The 12,374-nt window shown below is 37.4% G+C and overlaps 1 protein-coding gene across 2 annotated transcripts in view; it reads left to right on the top strand.

Annotated features, from left to right (window-relative positions):
- RICTOR (RPTOR independent companion of MTOR complex 2) overlaps positions 1–12,374 on the top strand; it is a 127,534-nt gene that overhangs the window by 33,135 nt on the left and 82,025 nt on the right. For both annotated transcript variants that reach the window (XM_055132094.1, XM_055132093.1), the window contains exon 3: positions 10,844–10,941. In XM_055132094.1, coding sequence (XP_054988069.1) covers positions 10,844–10,941 — 98 coding nt within the window. The remainder of the gene's footprint in view (positions 1–10,843; positions 10,942–12,374) is intronic.

Here is a 12,374-nt window from a genome sequence, read left to right as displayed (position 1 = left end):
GATCCCTCTGCATAGAGCCACGAGTAAGCCTTTAGCAAGGCCACAGGTTGTGGCCTAAAAGCCTCTCTCCCTCACATGGAAAATTACGTATCAAATTTATTGAGTTATTTAAATTTGCATAATATATAGTAACACTATCCATATGTATCCTTATATGCTAAACTTTGTGACTGTTTGTATATTGACATTTGCTCATGTATACTCACAAAAGTACAGTTCAGCTCTTCTACATCTGATTTCTCTTTGAAACTTTGAAGAAAGCAAAGAAGACAAAAGTTTGTACTGTAAAAATGAGCTATCAAACCACAAGACTAATGCACTAAATTGCAACAAAAATTTATTTAGACACTAATATATAGTTTAAAAATTTCCTTGGACTAACTTACCTGTCACACGATTAATTCATAAAAATGGTTTTGTCTCACACAAAAAATGTTAATTGTAATTACTACTAGTTATTATCTTCTTAGGGCTAAACACCATGTTAATGTGTTATATGTCATGTCTTTTAACAATGCTTTCAAGGTAGTTAACTATGGTTTCATTGTTAATGTGAGAAAATAGATGTCTATGAGGTTAAGTAGCTAAGCTCAAACTGTCATTTATAGGTGAATAAGCTAGAGTCCTTTTTGGTCACTAATTTTTCTGTTTTAACTTCAGAGTGTTTTTCTTATTTTCAAATAGTTGTCTGCCAGTTTAGATTATGGCTGAGATTACTCTGTGTAATTGAATCAAAATTTATTTTAAAATCAGTTTTTGTTCTATGTTTATTTACATGTTAAAATAGTTTGTTGCATCAAGATACAAAGCGGTATATATTGAGCATACTTTAAAATAATGGATATTTACCTATACACTTTTATATATTCACATGTACAGAGCGCTAAGCCAGAAAGGGGAGGTTATATTTAATATATATATAACATATATACCTGTCCCATGGCAGAGCCTGGCGAACTACCCATGGTGTACTCAATACGCCAAAAACACTAACAACAATGGTCCTCATTCCTGATCCGGAAAGAGCCCCCAAAAGGCCATTGGGCTACACTAGTATACTACAGGGACGAATGGAGACATTACTGGCAAATCGATGAACAACGGGATGACAGTGACAGTGTTGTACCTATCGGTACATATACACAGATAAAAGGTTTATTCACTGTACTTTTCTCTTGGTGGTTTTATGTTTGTATTATTATATACATGTGTATGTGTTTACATAATACTAAGTTGCTATCTTTAGAGTTGGCTGCTGTTTCATCACTTTCAGAGCGATTCATCATGAACATGCATAAGAGTTGAGTTACACAGTAAGAGGAAAAGACCTGCTGTAATTCTACTATTCTTTTGTGTTTTGTTTCCTTGCCTTTGAGTGGTTGGCCATCACCAACCAGCCACATTTTTTCTTCAATGCAGCTGTGAGTTCTGCAAGTTTAAAGTTTTCAGAGACTACCTTAGTAGATAATTTTGCATTTTCCTTTGCATATAGCACTATTATGGAGTTCTAGAGAAGATAAATAGAAAGCATTAAGTGAGAATGGAAAGATAAGCCTCGTGTACATTTCTCCCTCTCTTCTATCCTTTCATACATACCTCATTTACCTTTGCCCATTCTTCTTCCAGGTGTAAATTCTCACTATAGCATAAGAATTGGGGAATTGGCTAACTCTTACTCATGTGCCAAGTTATTAAAATATTGGCTCATTCGTTCATTTATTCATGTATTTTATACAGTTGCTTTCTTGGTACAGTAGAAGAGGCAAGTAATTGTAACAGAATAGGACCTTTAGACTCACAGCATATAAAATACTGTTTGGGTCTAATGGGAGAGAAAGCAGAATTTCTCATTTAATTCAGAAATAACCTTTAACCCAATGTATTAAGTCAAAGTTTCTTCTAGATTATTATAGCATTTGCGTATTGAATTATATTTCTTGTCTAGGATAAAATGATTTTCATACTATTTTGAATTGTTCTGGGAAGTATCATAGTTTGCGAAAGCATGGTGTGTCTTCCAGCAAGTATATGATGAAGAAACTGAATTTTTTCATGGTTTGGGATTCCTAGTATTTACATAAAAGACAAAAGTGGTGAGGTAAGATAAAAAAGTTGAGAAACATTGGTTTATTTGGACTTGGATTAGCAGTGATAGTCATTTGCATTTCTTAGGTTCATTTTGTATTTATTGTTGGATAAATATTTGACTGCCACATTGTCTTATTAGCATCTATCAGTTTTCAAATTGTGTGGATAGCTTGTGCTTTTTTAAAAAAATTATTTATTTTTAAATTAGTGAATCACCGTGAGGGTACAGAGGGAAGTCCCTTAGTTTTTCCCCATTGAGGATAATGCTTGCCATAGGCTTGTGGTAGATGGCTTTGACTACCTTGAGGAAAGTTCTTCCAAAACCCATTTTGGTGAGGGTTTTCATCATGAACGGATGTTGGATCTTGTCAAATGCTTTCTTTGCATCTATTGATATGATCATATGGTTATTATCTTTACTTTTGTTGGATTATGTTGATTGATTTCCGAATGTTAAACCATTCTTGCATCCCTGGGACGAATTCCACTTGGTCATGGTGTATGATCTTTTTGATGAGTTGTTGGATCCTATTTGCTAATATTTTGTTGTCGATCTTCGTTTCGGTGTTCATCAGGGATATTGGTCTATAATTTTCTTTCTTAGTGGTGTCTTTGTTTGCTTTTGGTATTAGGGAGATGTGTGCTTCATAGAAACTGTTTGGGAGAGTTCCTGTTTTTTCAATTTCCTGGAAAAGCTTGAGGAGAACTGGCAATAGGTATTCTTTAAATGTTTGGAAGAATTCGCCAGTGTATCCATCTGGATCTGGGCTTTTGTTTTGGGGGACATTTTTGATTACAGTTTCAATTTCCTTAATATTAATGGGTTTATTTAAGTATTCCAAGTCTTCTTGGTTCAGACTTGGGAGATTGTAGGAATCAAGGAATTCATCCATTTCCTTTAGGTTCTCATGTTTTGTGGCATACAGACTTTCGAAGTAGTCTCTGACGATCTTTTGAATTTTGTTGGTTTCTGTTGTGATGTCCCCCTTTTCATTCCTGATTCGGTTTATTAGGGTTCTCTCTCTCTCTTTCTTTGTGAGTCTTGCTAGTGGTTTATCAATCTTGTTTATTTTCTCAAAGAACCAGCTCTTGGATTTATTGACCTTTCGGATTGTTGTCTGGGTTTCCATGTCATTAATTTCTGCTCTAATTTTTATTATTTCTTTCCTTTGGTCTGGTTTGGGCTCCTTTCTCTGTCCTTTTCTAAGGCCTTGAGCTGTGAAGTCAAGCTATCTATGTAGGCCCTTTCTTCCTTCCTTCCTAAGGAATGCTTGTAGAGCTATAAATTTTCCCCTTAACACAGCTTTAGCTGTGTCCCATAGGTTTTGGTAGCTCCTGTCTTCAGTCTCGTTTGTTTCAAAGTATCTCTTGATTTCTTCCTTGATTTCCTTCCTGACCCACTCATTGTTCAACACTGAGCTGTTTAATTTCCAGGAATTTGTTTTGATTCTTTGTGTCTGTGTGTGATTAGCTTCTATCTTTAGTGCATCAGTGGTCTGAGAAGATAGTTGATACAATTTCTATTTTTTTTATTTTATTGAGGTATGTTTTGTGGCCCAGTACATGGTCTATTTTGGAAAATGTTCCGTGTGCACTGGAAAAGAATGTGTATTCTTTCTTTTTGGGGTGTAAAGCCCTGTATAGGTCTGTTAGGCCTCTGTCTTCTATTTCTTCCCTCAGAGTCCATGTTTCCTTGCTGAGTTTTGTTCTTGTCGATCTACCCAGAGGTGATAAGGCAGTGTTGAAGTCTCCGACTACTATTGTGCTGTTAGTGATGTCCTCCTTAAGGTCTGTTAGGAGTTGTTTTAAGTATTTAGCCGGTCTCTCATTAGGTGCATATACGTTTAAGAGTGTGATTTCTTCCTCTTGCACATATCCCTTGATAAATAGGAAGTGACCTTCGTTGGCCCTTCTAATCTTTTTCAACCTGAAATCTGTGTTGTATGATACTAGTATTGCCACCCCAGCTTTTTTTAGGGAGTTGTTTGTTTGCAGGATTGTTTTCCACCCTTTGACTTTGAGTCTGTGTTTGCTCTGACTGTTCAGGTGTGTTACTTTCAGGCAGCAGAATGTTGGGTTTAGTTTCCTAATCCATTTTGCCACTCTGTGTCTCTTAATTGGTGCATTTAGGCCATTGACATTGAGAGAGATTATTGTCATGGGGTTTTGTGTCATCTTTCTGTGGGGTTGGTTGTTCTTGTGGGGTTCTTCCTAGACTTACAATAGCCCCTTTAGTCTTTCTTTTAAGTTTGGTTTTAAGTCTATGAAGTTCCTGAGCTGTTGTTTATCCAAGAAATAGTGTATGGTTCCTTCGAGTTTGAGTGAGAGTTTAGCTGGGTAAAGTATTCTTGGTGAGGCGTTCATTTTGTTGAGTTTTTTCACTATGTCCCACCATTGTCTTTGGGCTCGGAGGGTTTCCTCTGATAGGTCTGCTGTAAATCTGAGGGGTGCTCCTTTGTTTGTGATTTCCTTCTTTGACCTTGCTGCTTGCAGAATTGTGTCTCTATCCACAGCCTCCGTCATTCTGACTATGATATGCCTTGGAGTCTTTTTATTCGGGTCTCTTTTTGCTGGTACTCTTCGGACTCCTTGGATCTGGATACCTGCCTTCTCCAGCTCTGGGAATTTCTTAGTAATGATGTCTTTGTGTTTTCTTCATTGGGGTTACTTCCCTGTCCTCTGGTACTCCAATGATTCTTACATTGTTCCTCTTGAAGTCATCCCCAAGGACTCTGATTCGCTCTATAGCCATTTTGAGGTCTTTTGCCATTATTTGTTGTTGTCTGTAAAGCTTGTGCTTTTTTTTCTTTTTCTTTTGTGTCATTTTCTTTCCCACTATAAATTAAGTCTGTTGGAGAAGGAATCATCTTGCTGATAGATTTGTTCCCAGTTCCTAAGCAGTACTGGATCACTGTAGGTGTTCAGTTAATACTTGTGTAAATAGCTAAGAAATGAGAGTTTATATTGCGGTTTTGAACACATTTGCAGTTTTTAAAAGATATTTGCAATCTGTACCTAGAAAACAATTAGAAGTCTATAAGCTTTCTGAAAAATAATATTTGTGGAATTTAATCTTAGCTATTATTCCTGTTTGATCATTTCATAGTGGTAGTAAATTTGTGATCACTTTTTGAAACAACTTGTTGGATGCCTGAACAACTTAATTGTCATTTGATATAAAGTGATTAGATCATGTATTTACATAAGGTAAATTTTAACTCGCTTTAATCCTTTAATTGCAAATTGCCATTGGTTCTAAATTATCTCCAGGATTGTTGTAAAACTTTTATGAAGGTCTCAGATACAGTTAAGTCACGTTGACACTGCTTATAATTTTTCTTCCTCAGTCTTCCAAAGGTATCATTTGTAGTAAGAAAACTATTACTATGTTCAAATGGTAGTATCCTATCATTGATAGTATTGTAAAATTGTAAGTCATGTGACTAAAATAAAATACTAAAATATGAATGGTTACTGTCTTTAAGTTTAATGAAATTTGGTCCTACCTAACTGGTAACATTTTATTCCACTGTTAAAAGAATTTATAAAGGCATTTCCTAAGCCACCTAAAATTAGATTGGATTTCATGTATTTTAAGAAATACAATCTATAATTAATAAAAGCTCTAAAATTAAATGATCATTTTAGTATGTTGTAATTTTAGTGTGATTGGAAATAAAATTACTAGGGTATGTAGTAGCTTTAGTGATTTAACACTAGCAAATTTGTGTTTGTTTTGTCCAACAATCACTATGTAAGAAGGTAGGCAGATACCAGCTAATTGTAAAATAAGATAATACAAACAGTTTCATTTGCTGAGGAAAATGCTATTTTTTGTTTGCGTTGGGCCCATTTCAGGGCCCCCAATCAGGGCCCATCTCTGACACTGGGGTGCCAGGGGTTGAACACTAGGTTGGCTTTAATTCCCTTCCACTGTACTTCTGCTCCAGCCCCAAGGAAAACATTTATTTAAAAACTGTTTTTGGTTAGTAAATAAAAATACCAAAGGATGTTCCAAATGACTCTTAAAATGACAGTAATACGATACCAATTTATTTCCCTTCTTTTGGTTGTTCTTTGTTTTGTTAAACTAAACAGAATGTCAAATGTATTTTAGGAAATTAGCCTGTTGCAACTGAGGAAACCGCCGCCCTATTTTATTGGCTTGACAAGTCTGTTGACCATGAGTTTACCTACTCTATGCACCCAACCATCTGTCTGTGCCTATTTCTTTTAAGGAAGTAAGCTAGTAATAGCGTATGTGTATAAATAATTTGCTTTTGAGCCACACCCAGTGGTGCTCAGTCTTACTTAGGGGTCATTGTTGGCGGTGTTTAAAGGTCATATGTGATGTTGGGAATTGAACCCAGATTGGCAGTGTGCAAGGAAACTTACCTTCTGTTCTATCTCTTTGGTACCATTTTCATTTTTAATTTCATTATTATTTTGGGTTTTGGGCTACACTTGACTGTGCTGAGGGCTTACTTCTGGCTCTGTGTTCGGGGATCACTCTTGGCGGGGTCTAGGGGGCCGTAGGGAATGCTTGGGACTGAACCCAGGTGCTGGCCTTAGAACCAGCACCATACCTGCTGTACTCTCTCTCCAGCCCTCCATTTTTAAATTTTTATAGCCTTTTTCCCCTAGTACTTTGAAGATGGTGCACTACTGTATTATTTGCATTGTTTGCTATTAAAAACCTGTTATTCTTTGCTCCTTTCTAACATAGCTGAAATTCTTTCGCTAGTTGCTTTTAAGATTTTTCTCTTATCACTCATTTTGTGCAGTTTGATAATTTGTTCCTTAGTCTAATTTTTCTCAGCTTTCATGTGCTTATAGCTGAGGATCTTGCCTCTACTAGCTTATTTTCAAAGTTTTAATTATTTCTTTCCCGGGAAGGCCTGTTCTCTTAGACTGAGCGCACAGCTACGGGTGGGAGGCATGTGGAGTGATGAGGAAGGAAAGGTACACCAATCTAGCCAGCCAGATCAGCCCAGTCAGCCTTGGGATTGATTAATCAGACCAGAGCCAGATCATCCTCACATCCTACTTTATTATTTCTTTACATTTTTCAATCCCCCCATTTCTTTTTCTTCTTCCTCCCTCCCTTCCTTGATTCTAATTACAAATTTTGCTAGGCTATTTGAAAATTCACAATTAACTGATTATCTTAAGTTTATCCTGTGTTGAATTTTGTATACTTTTTTATTATGTTCACAGTGTGTAACCTTCTGTAAAAACAAGAGAGCTGGTGATGACTCAAAGGTAGAGCATAAAGCGAGGGGGGGTGGGGAGAGAAAGGGAGGGAGGAGAGAAGGAGAGAATATTACTTCCAGTAGTCTAGTATATTTTCATCTGATAGGTTGTATTTTTTAATCTCAAAATTCAGTTTGTGTGCATATGCTACCTCTCATGCTTCCATAAGCCTTTGAATATGCAGTGTACAGTTAGGAATATTGTTTTTCAGATATATTGGTTAGTGCTTGGGTACTACTCTTGGTTCAATACTCAGGAAATATTACTGACTGTGCTCGAGCGATCATGTGTGATGCTGGGGATCAAACTTGCATTGGCCACGGCCATGTGCTTGGGGAAATGCTCAACTCATTGTACTAGCTCTTTGGCCTCAGTTACAAATATTTTAAATATCCTTTCTGCTAATTCTAATATCTGGATCAGTTCTGGATCTTTTTCAGTTGATTTATTTTTCTGCTCATTATGGATCATGTTTTTTTGTTAGCTTCATATGTACACATACATAAACATGTATTAATAGTTTTCTTGAGCTAAATCAGACACATTTAGTTCCTTGTGAACAATATTTTTTTCCAAGATTAATCTTGCTTTGGGTATTTATTAGTTTAAATAATTAATACCTAATTTATCCCACTACTGAGCTTAGATTTTATTTTTTAAATTTTTTAAATTTATTTTTTAAATAGTGAGTCACCGTGAAGGTACAGTTACAAATTTACCCATCTTCGTGCTTGTGTTTCCCTCATACAATGTTCGAGAACCCATCCCTTCACCCGTGTCCATTCTAGACCACCAATGAACCCAGTATCCCTCCCACTCTCCAATCCCGTCCCCCCCCTCCACCCCGCCTCTGTGGCAGGTTATCCCATTTTGTTCTCTATCTCCTTTTGGGTGTTATGGTTTGCGATAGGGGTATTGAGTGGCCATCGTGTTGTCTCTAGTCTACTTTCAGCACGCATCTCCCTTCCCACGCGGGATCTCCTACCACATTTTACTTGGTGTTCCCTTCTTTATCAGTGCTGCCTTTTCCCCCAGCATGTGAGGCCAGCTTCCAAGCCATGGAGCCACCCTCCTGGTACTTAATCTCTACTATTCTTGGGTGTTAGTCTCCTACTCTGTTATTTTATATTCCACAGATGAGTGCAATCTATGTCTGTCTCTTTCTGACTCATTTCACTTAGCATGATACTTTTCATGTTGGTCCTCATATATGCAAAGTTCATGACTTCATCTTTTCTAACAGCTGCATAGTATTTCATTGTATAGATGTACCAAAGTTTCTTTAACCAGTCATCTGTTCTCGGGCACTCGGGTTTTTTCCAGATTCTGGCTATTGTAAACAGTGCTGTGATGAACATATCAGTGCAGATGTCATTTCGACTATACTTTTTTGTTTCTGTGGGATACATTATCAGCAGTGGTGTTGCTGGATCAAATGGGAGCTCAATTTCTACTTTTTTGAGAAGCGTCCATATTGTTTTCCAAAAGGGCTGAACCAGTCGGCATTCCCACCAGCAGCGTAGAAGGGTGCGTTTCTCCCCACATCCTCTCCAACAGCGGTTGCTTTTGTTCTTTTGGATGTGTGCCATTATCTGTGGTGTGAGGTGGTATCTCCTAGTTGTTTTGATCTGCATCTCCCTGATGATTAGTGATGTAGAGTACTTTTTCATGTGCCTTTTGGCCATTCGTATCTCTTCCTTAGAAAAGTTTCTGTTCATTTCTTCGTCCCATTTTCTGATGGGGTTGGATGTTTTCTTCTTGTAGAGTTCAACCAGTGTTTTATATACCCTTGATATCAACCCCTTATCGGATGGGTATTGGGTGAATATCCTGTCCCATTCTGTAGATTGTCTTTGTATTTTGGTCACTGTATCTTTTGCAGTGCAGAAGCTTCTTAGTTTAATATAGTCCCATTTGTTTATCTCTGTTTCTACTTGGTTGGTCAGTTGCATGTCATCTTTGAAGATACCTGTAGCTTCAATATCGTGGAGGGTTTTGCCGACCTTGTCTTCGATGTACCTTATGGATTGTGGTCTGATGTTAAGGTCTTTAATCCATTTTGATCTGATTGTTGTGCATTGTGTCAGGTCGAGGTCTAAGCTCATTCTTTTGCATGTGGTTGTCCAGTTATGCCAGCACCATTTGTTGAAGAGGCTTTCCTTTTTCCACTTCACGTTTCTTGCTCCCTTATCAAAGATTAGATAATCATACATTTGAGGTTGTGTGTAGGGATATTTCACCCTGTTCCACTGGTCTGTGGCTCTGCCTTTGTTTCAGTACCATGCTGTTTTAGTCGTTACCTCTTTGTAGTAAGTTTAAGGTTGGGGAGGGTGATGCCTCCCATCATCTTTTTTCCAAGAATTGTTTTAGCTATCCATGCGTGTTTGTTGTTCCATATGAATTTCAGGATTGCTTGATCCATTTCTTTGAAGAATTTCATGGGTATTTTTATAGGGATCTCGTTGAATCTGTATAGTGCTTTGGGGAGTATTGCCATTTTGACAATGTTGATTCTCCCTATCCATGAGCAGGGTATATGTTTCCATTTCCTCATGTCCTCTTTTATTTCATGGAGTAGTGTTTTATAATTTTCTTTGTAGAGGTCCTTTACTTCTTTAGTTAAGCTGATTCCAAGGTACTTGATTTTCTGGGGCACGATTGTGAATGGGATTGCTTTTTTCATGTCCTTTCCCTCTGTCTCATTGTTTGCAAATAGGAAGACCATGGATTTTTGGGTATTGATTTTATGTGAGCTTAGATTTTAATGTCTCATGAACTATATATACAGTTTCTCAGTCTGCCTGATAGGAATGAGAGTGCTCCCCATTTTTGATGAATGCAGGTACTCTTCTAAATGGAAGAATTAAATAATTCTTTTGAGTGGCAGACTTCCTTACATCTGTGCATTTACTATTTCTCTGTGGAGAGTTCTCTTTGCAGAGCTGAGTTCTGTGTGCTGCTCTCTCCTCCATTTCTTAAGCTCTCCGTGAACTCAGGAGTTCTCTTTTCAATTCGGGTAGTTTGCATGGGTCTCTCCTCTCAGCTTCAAAGCCTTAAAGCTTTTAAGTAAACTGGCATGATTTGTAGAGTATTCTTTTTTGTTTCTCATCTCTCACGGATCATTATTTTTTACTTCCTGATGTCTTCCATTACTTTCCCTTCCTCTCATCTTCCCTCCCTCTCTTCCCAATAAGATGTCTTTAGTGCCTTTTAGCTGCCTTGTATCCAGAAATGAAAGTTGGGCTGTTAAGAGTAAAGATAGTATTAAATAAATCCAAGTACACACAATAGGATCGTAGGTGTGAATGGACTAGAGATCTGGAAATCATTGAATGAGTCATCCGCATGGACTTTGAAGTCATCAAGTAGGTAGCTTTATAGTGGAGAGTAAAACTGGAAAAAAAAATGAACAAGAACCAATGGTGACGTTTTGATATTCCATATATATATTTTTTTGTTTTGGTTAGAAATATACTTAATGTCGTCTTGTCTTTTGTTTTAGAACCTTCTGATAACTTAAGGGAGATTCTCCAAAATGTGGCCAAATTGCAAGGAGTATCAAATATGAGAAAGCTAGGCCATTTGAATAATTTTACTAAGGTAAGTTATATATGTCTTGTTATTATCATCTAAAATTCTGTCACTTAATAAAAGCTTCTTAATATAATCATCAATAAAAGTTCTGATTATGAAATTCAACATTAGAGCTTTCCTCTGCTGAGTCTCATGGATTTTGCCGGATGTTTGTTACAGAAAATTTGATAGTTTCAGAAAAGAATAAAGGGAAAAACTCTTGGTGAATAATCTATAATCTGGTATTCATGTTTGTTCACACAGTGAATAAACTTTTCTTTCATCTTCTTCTAGTCACTTTTATATGATACTGTATATATAAACATTTATCAATATAAGTATATTTCATAGGCATAACCATAATTCCTAGAGAAATAGAAACACATCCCCCTTCTCTGATGTTCTTTTCACACTATGAGGACCTCAGTTACAACCCAAGCAGGGTAAACTAGGGCCGTTTGTCTCAAATTCTGATTTGGTCTCTGTTAGCAGCCCCAAATTATTGACTGTTGATGCTTTTTTTTAAAATTTTTTATTGAATCACCATGTGAAAAGTTACAAAGCTTTCAGTTTAAGTCTCAGTCGTATAATGATCAAACCAATGCATATGTTCCACCACCAAAAACTCCAGTATACCTCCCATCCCCCATCCCTTGCCTGTGTAGCTGATGACTTTCATTTTACTTTCTCTTTACTTTGATTACATTCAGTATTTTAACAGAAAACTCACTATTATTATTTGGAATTTACCCCCAACAATCAGACCTGCTGAAAAGGCATCATGTGATAATTTGTTTTCCATTGCTGAGAAGGAAGAGCATATGAGGTGTTGCAGCTGCGCGGTTTTGGATTTCTGGTATTTTAGTAATTAAGTCCAGAGAAATTTCTGATAGAAGTCGAGTCATTGCAAGCTGGTATCTCTGTTTAGTGGGCCTTATAAGATGGCGATCGCCACGGCACCAGGGAAAGGAAAGGCCGAGAGAGAAAAACCTTTCCCCTCCCAGGGCGGCATGGGGCTGTAGCTTAGTTCACAATCTGAAGGCATTTCTGCAAGAAGCCGCTGGGTGCCGAAAGTAGTTAGTGGGCCTCTGGGATCATGGGCATTCAGGAACGGACATATTTGTTTGTATGTTTTTTGTTTTGTTTTGTGACCACATTTGCAGCTCTCAGAGCTACTCTGAGTCTGTGTTCAGGGATCATTTTTTCCAAACTCAGAGGGCCAATGTGGTACTGGGGCCATCTGTGGTACATATTGTTTTGTTTCTGTTTTTGGACCACATCCAGTGACGCTCAGGTGACAGCTCCTGCTTCTGTGCTCAAGAATTACTCCTTGATAGAACTCGGGGGACCATGTGGGATGCTGGTAATTGAACGTGGGTTAGTGTGTACCAGGCAAACATACAACCCACTGTACTCTCTCCTTGGTGCATATTTGAAATGCACTGTGTTTTTTCTTTTGC

The sequence above is a fragment of the Sorex araneus genome, chromosome 1, assembly GCF_027595985.1.
Source record: "Sorex araneus isolate mSorAra2 chromosome 1, mSorAra2.pri, whole genome shotgun sequence".
NCBI classification, from domain to species: domain Eukaryota; kingdom Metazoa; phylum Chordata; class Mammalia; order Eulipotyphla; family Soricidae; genus Sorex; species Sorex araneus.
This window is presented reverse-complemented; position numbering and strand designations above follow the sequence as displayed.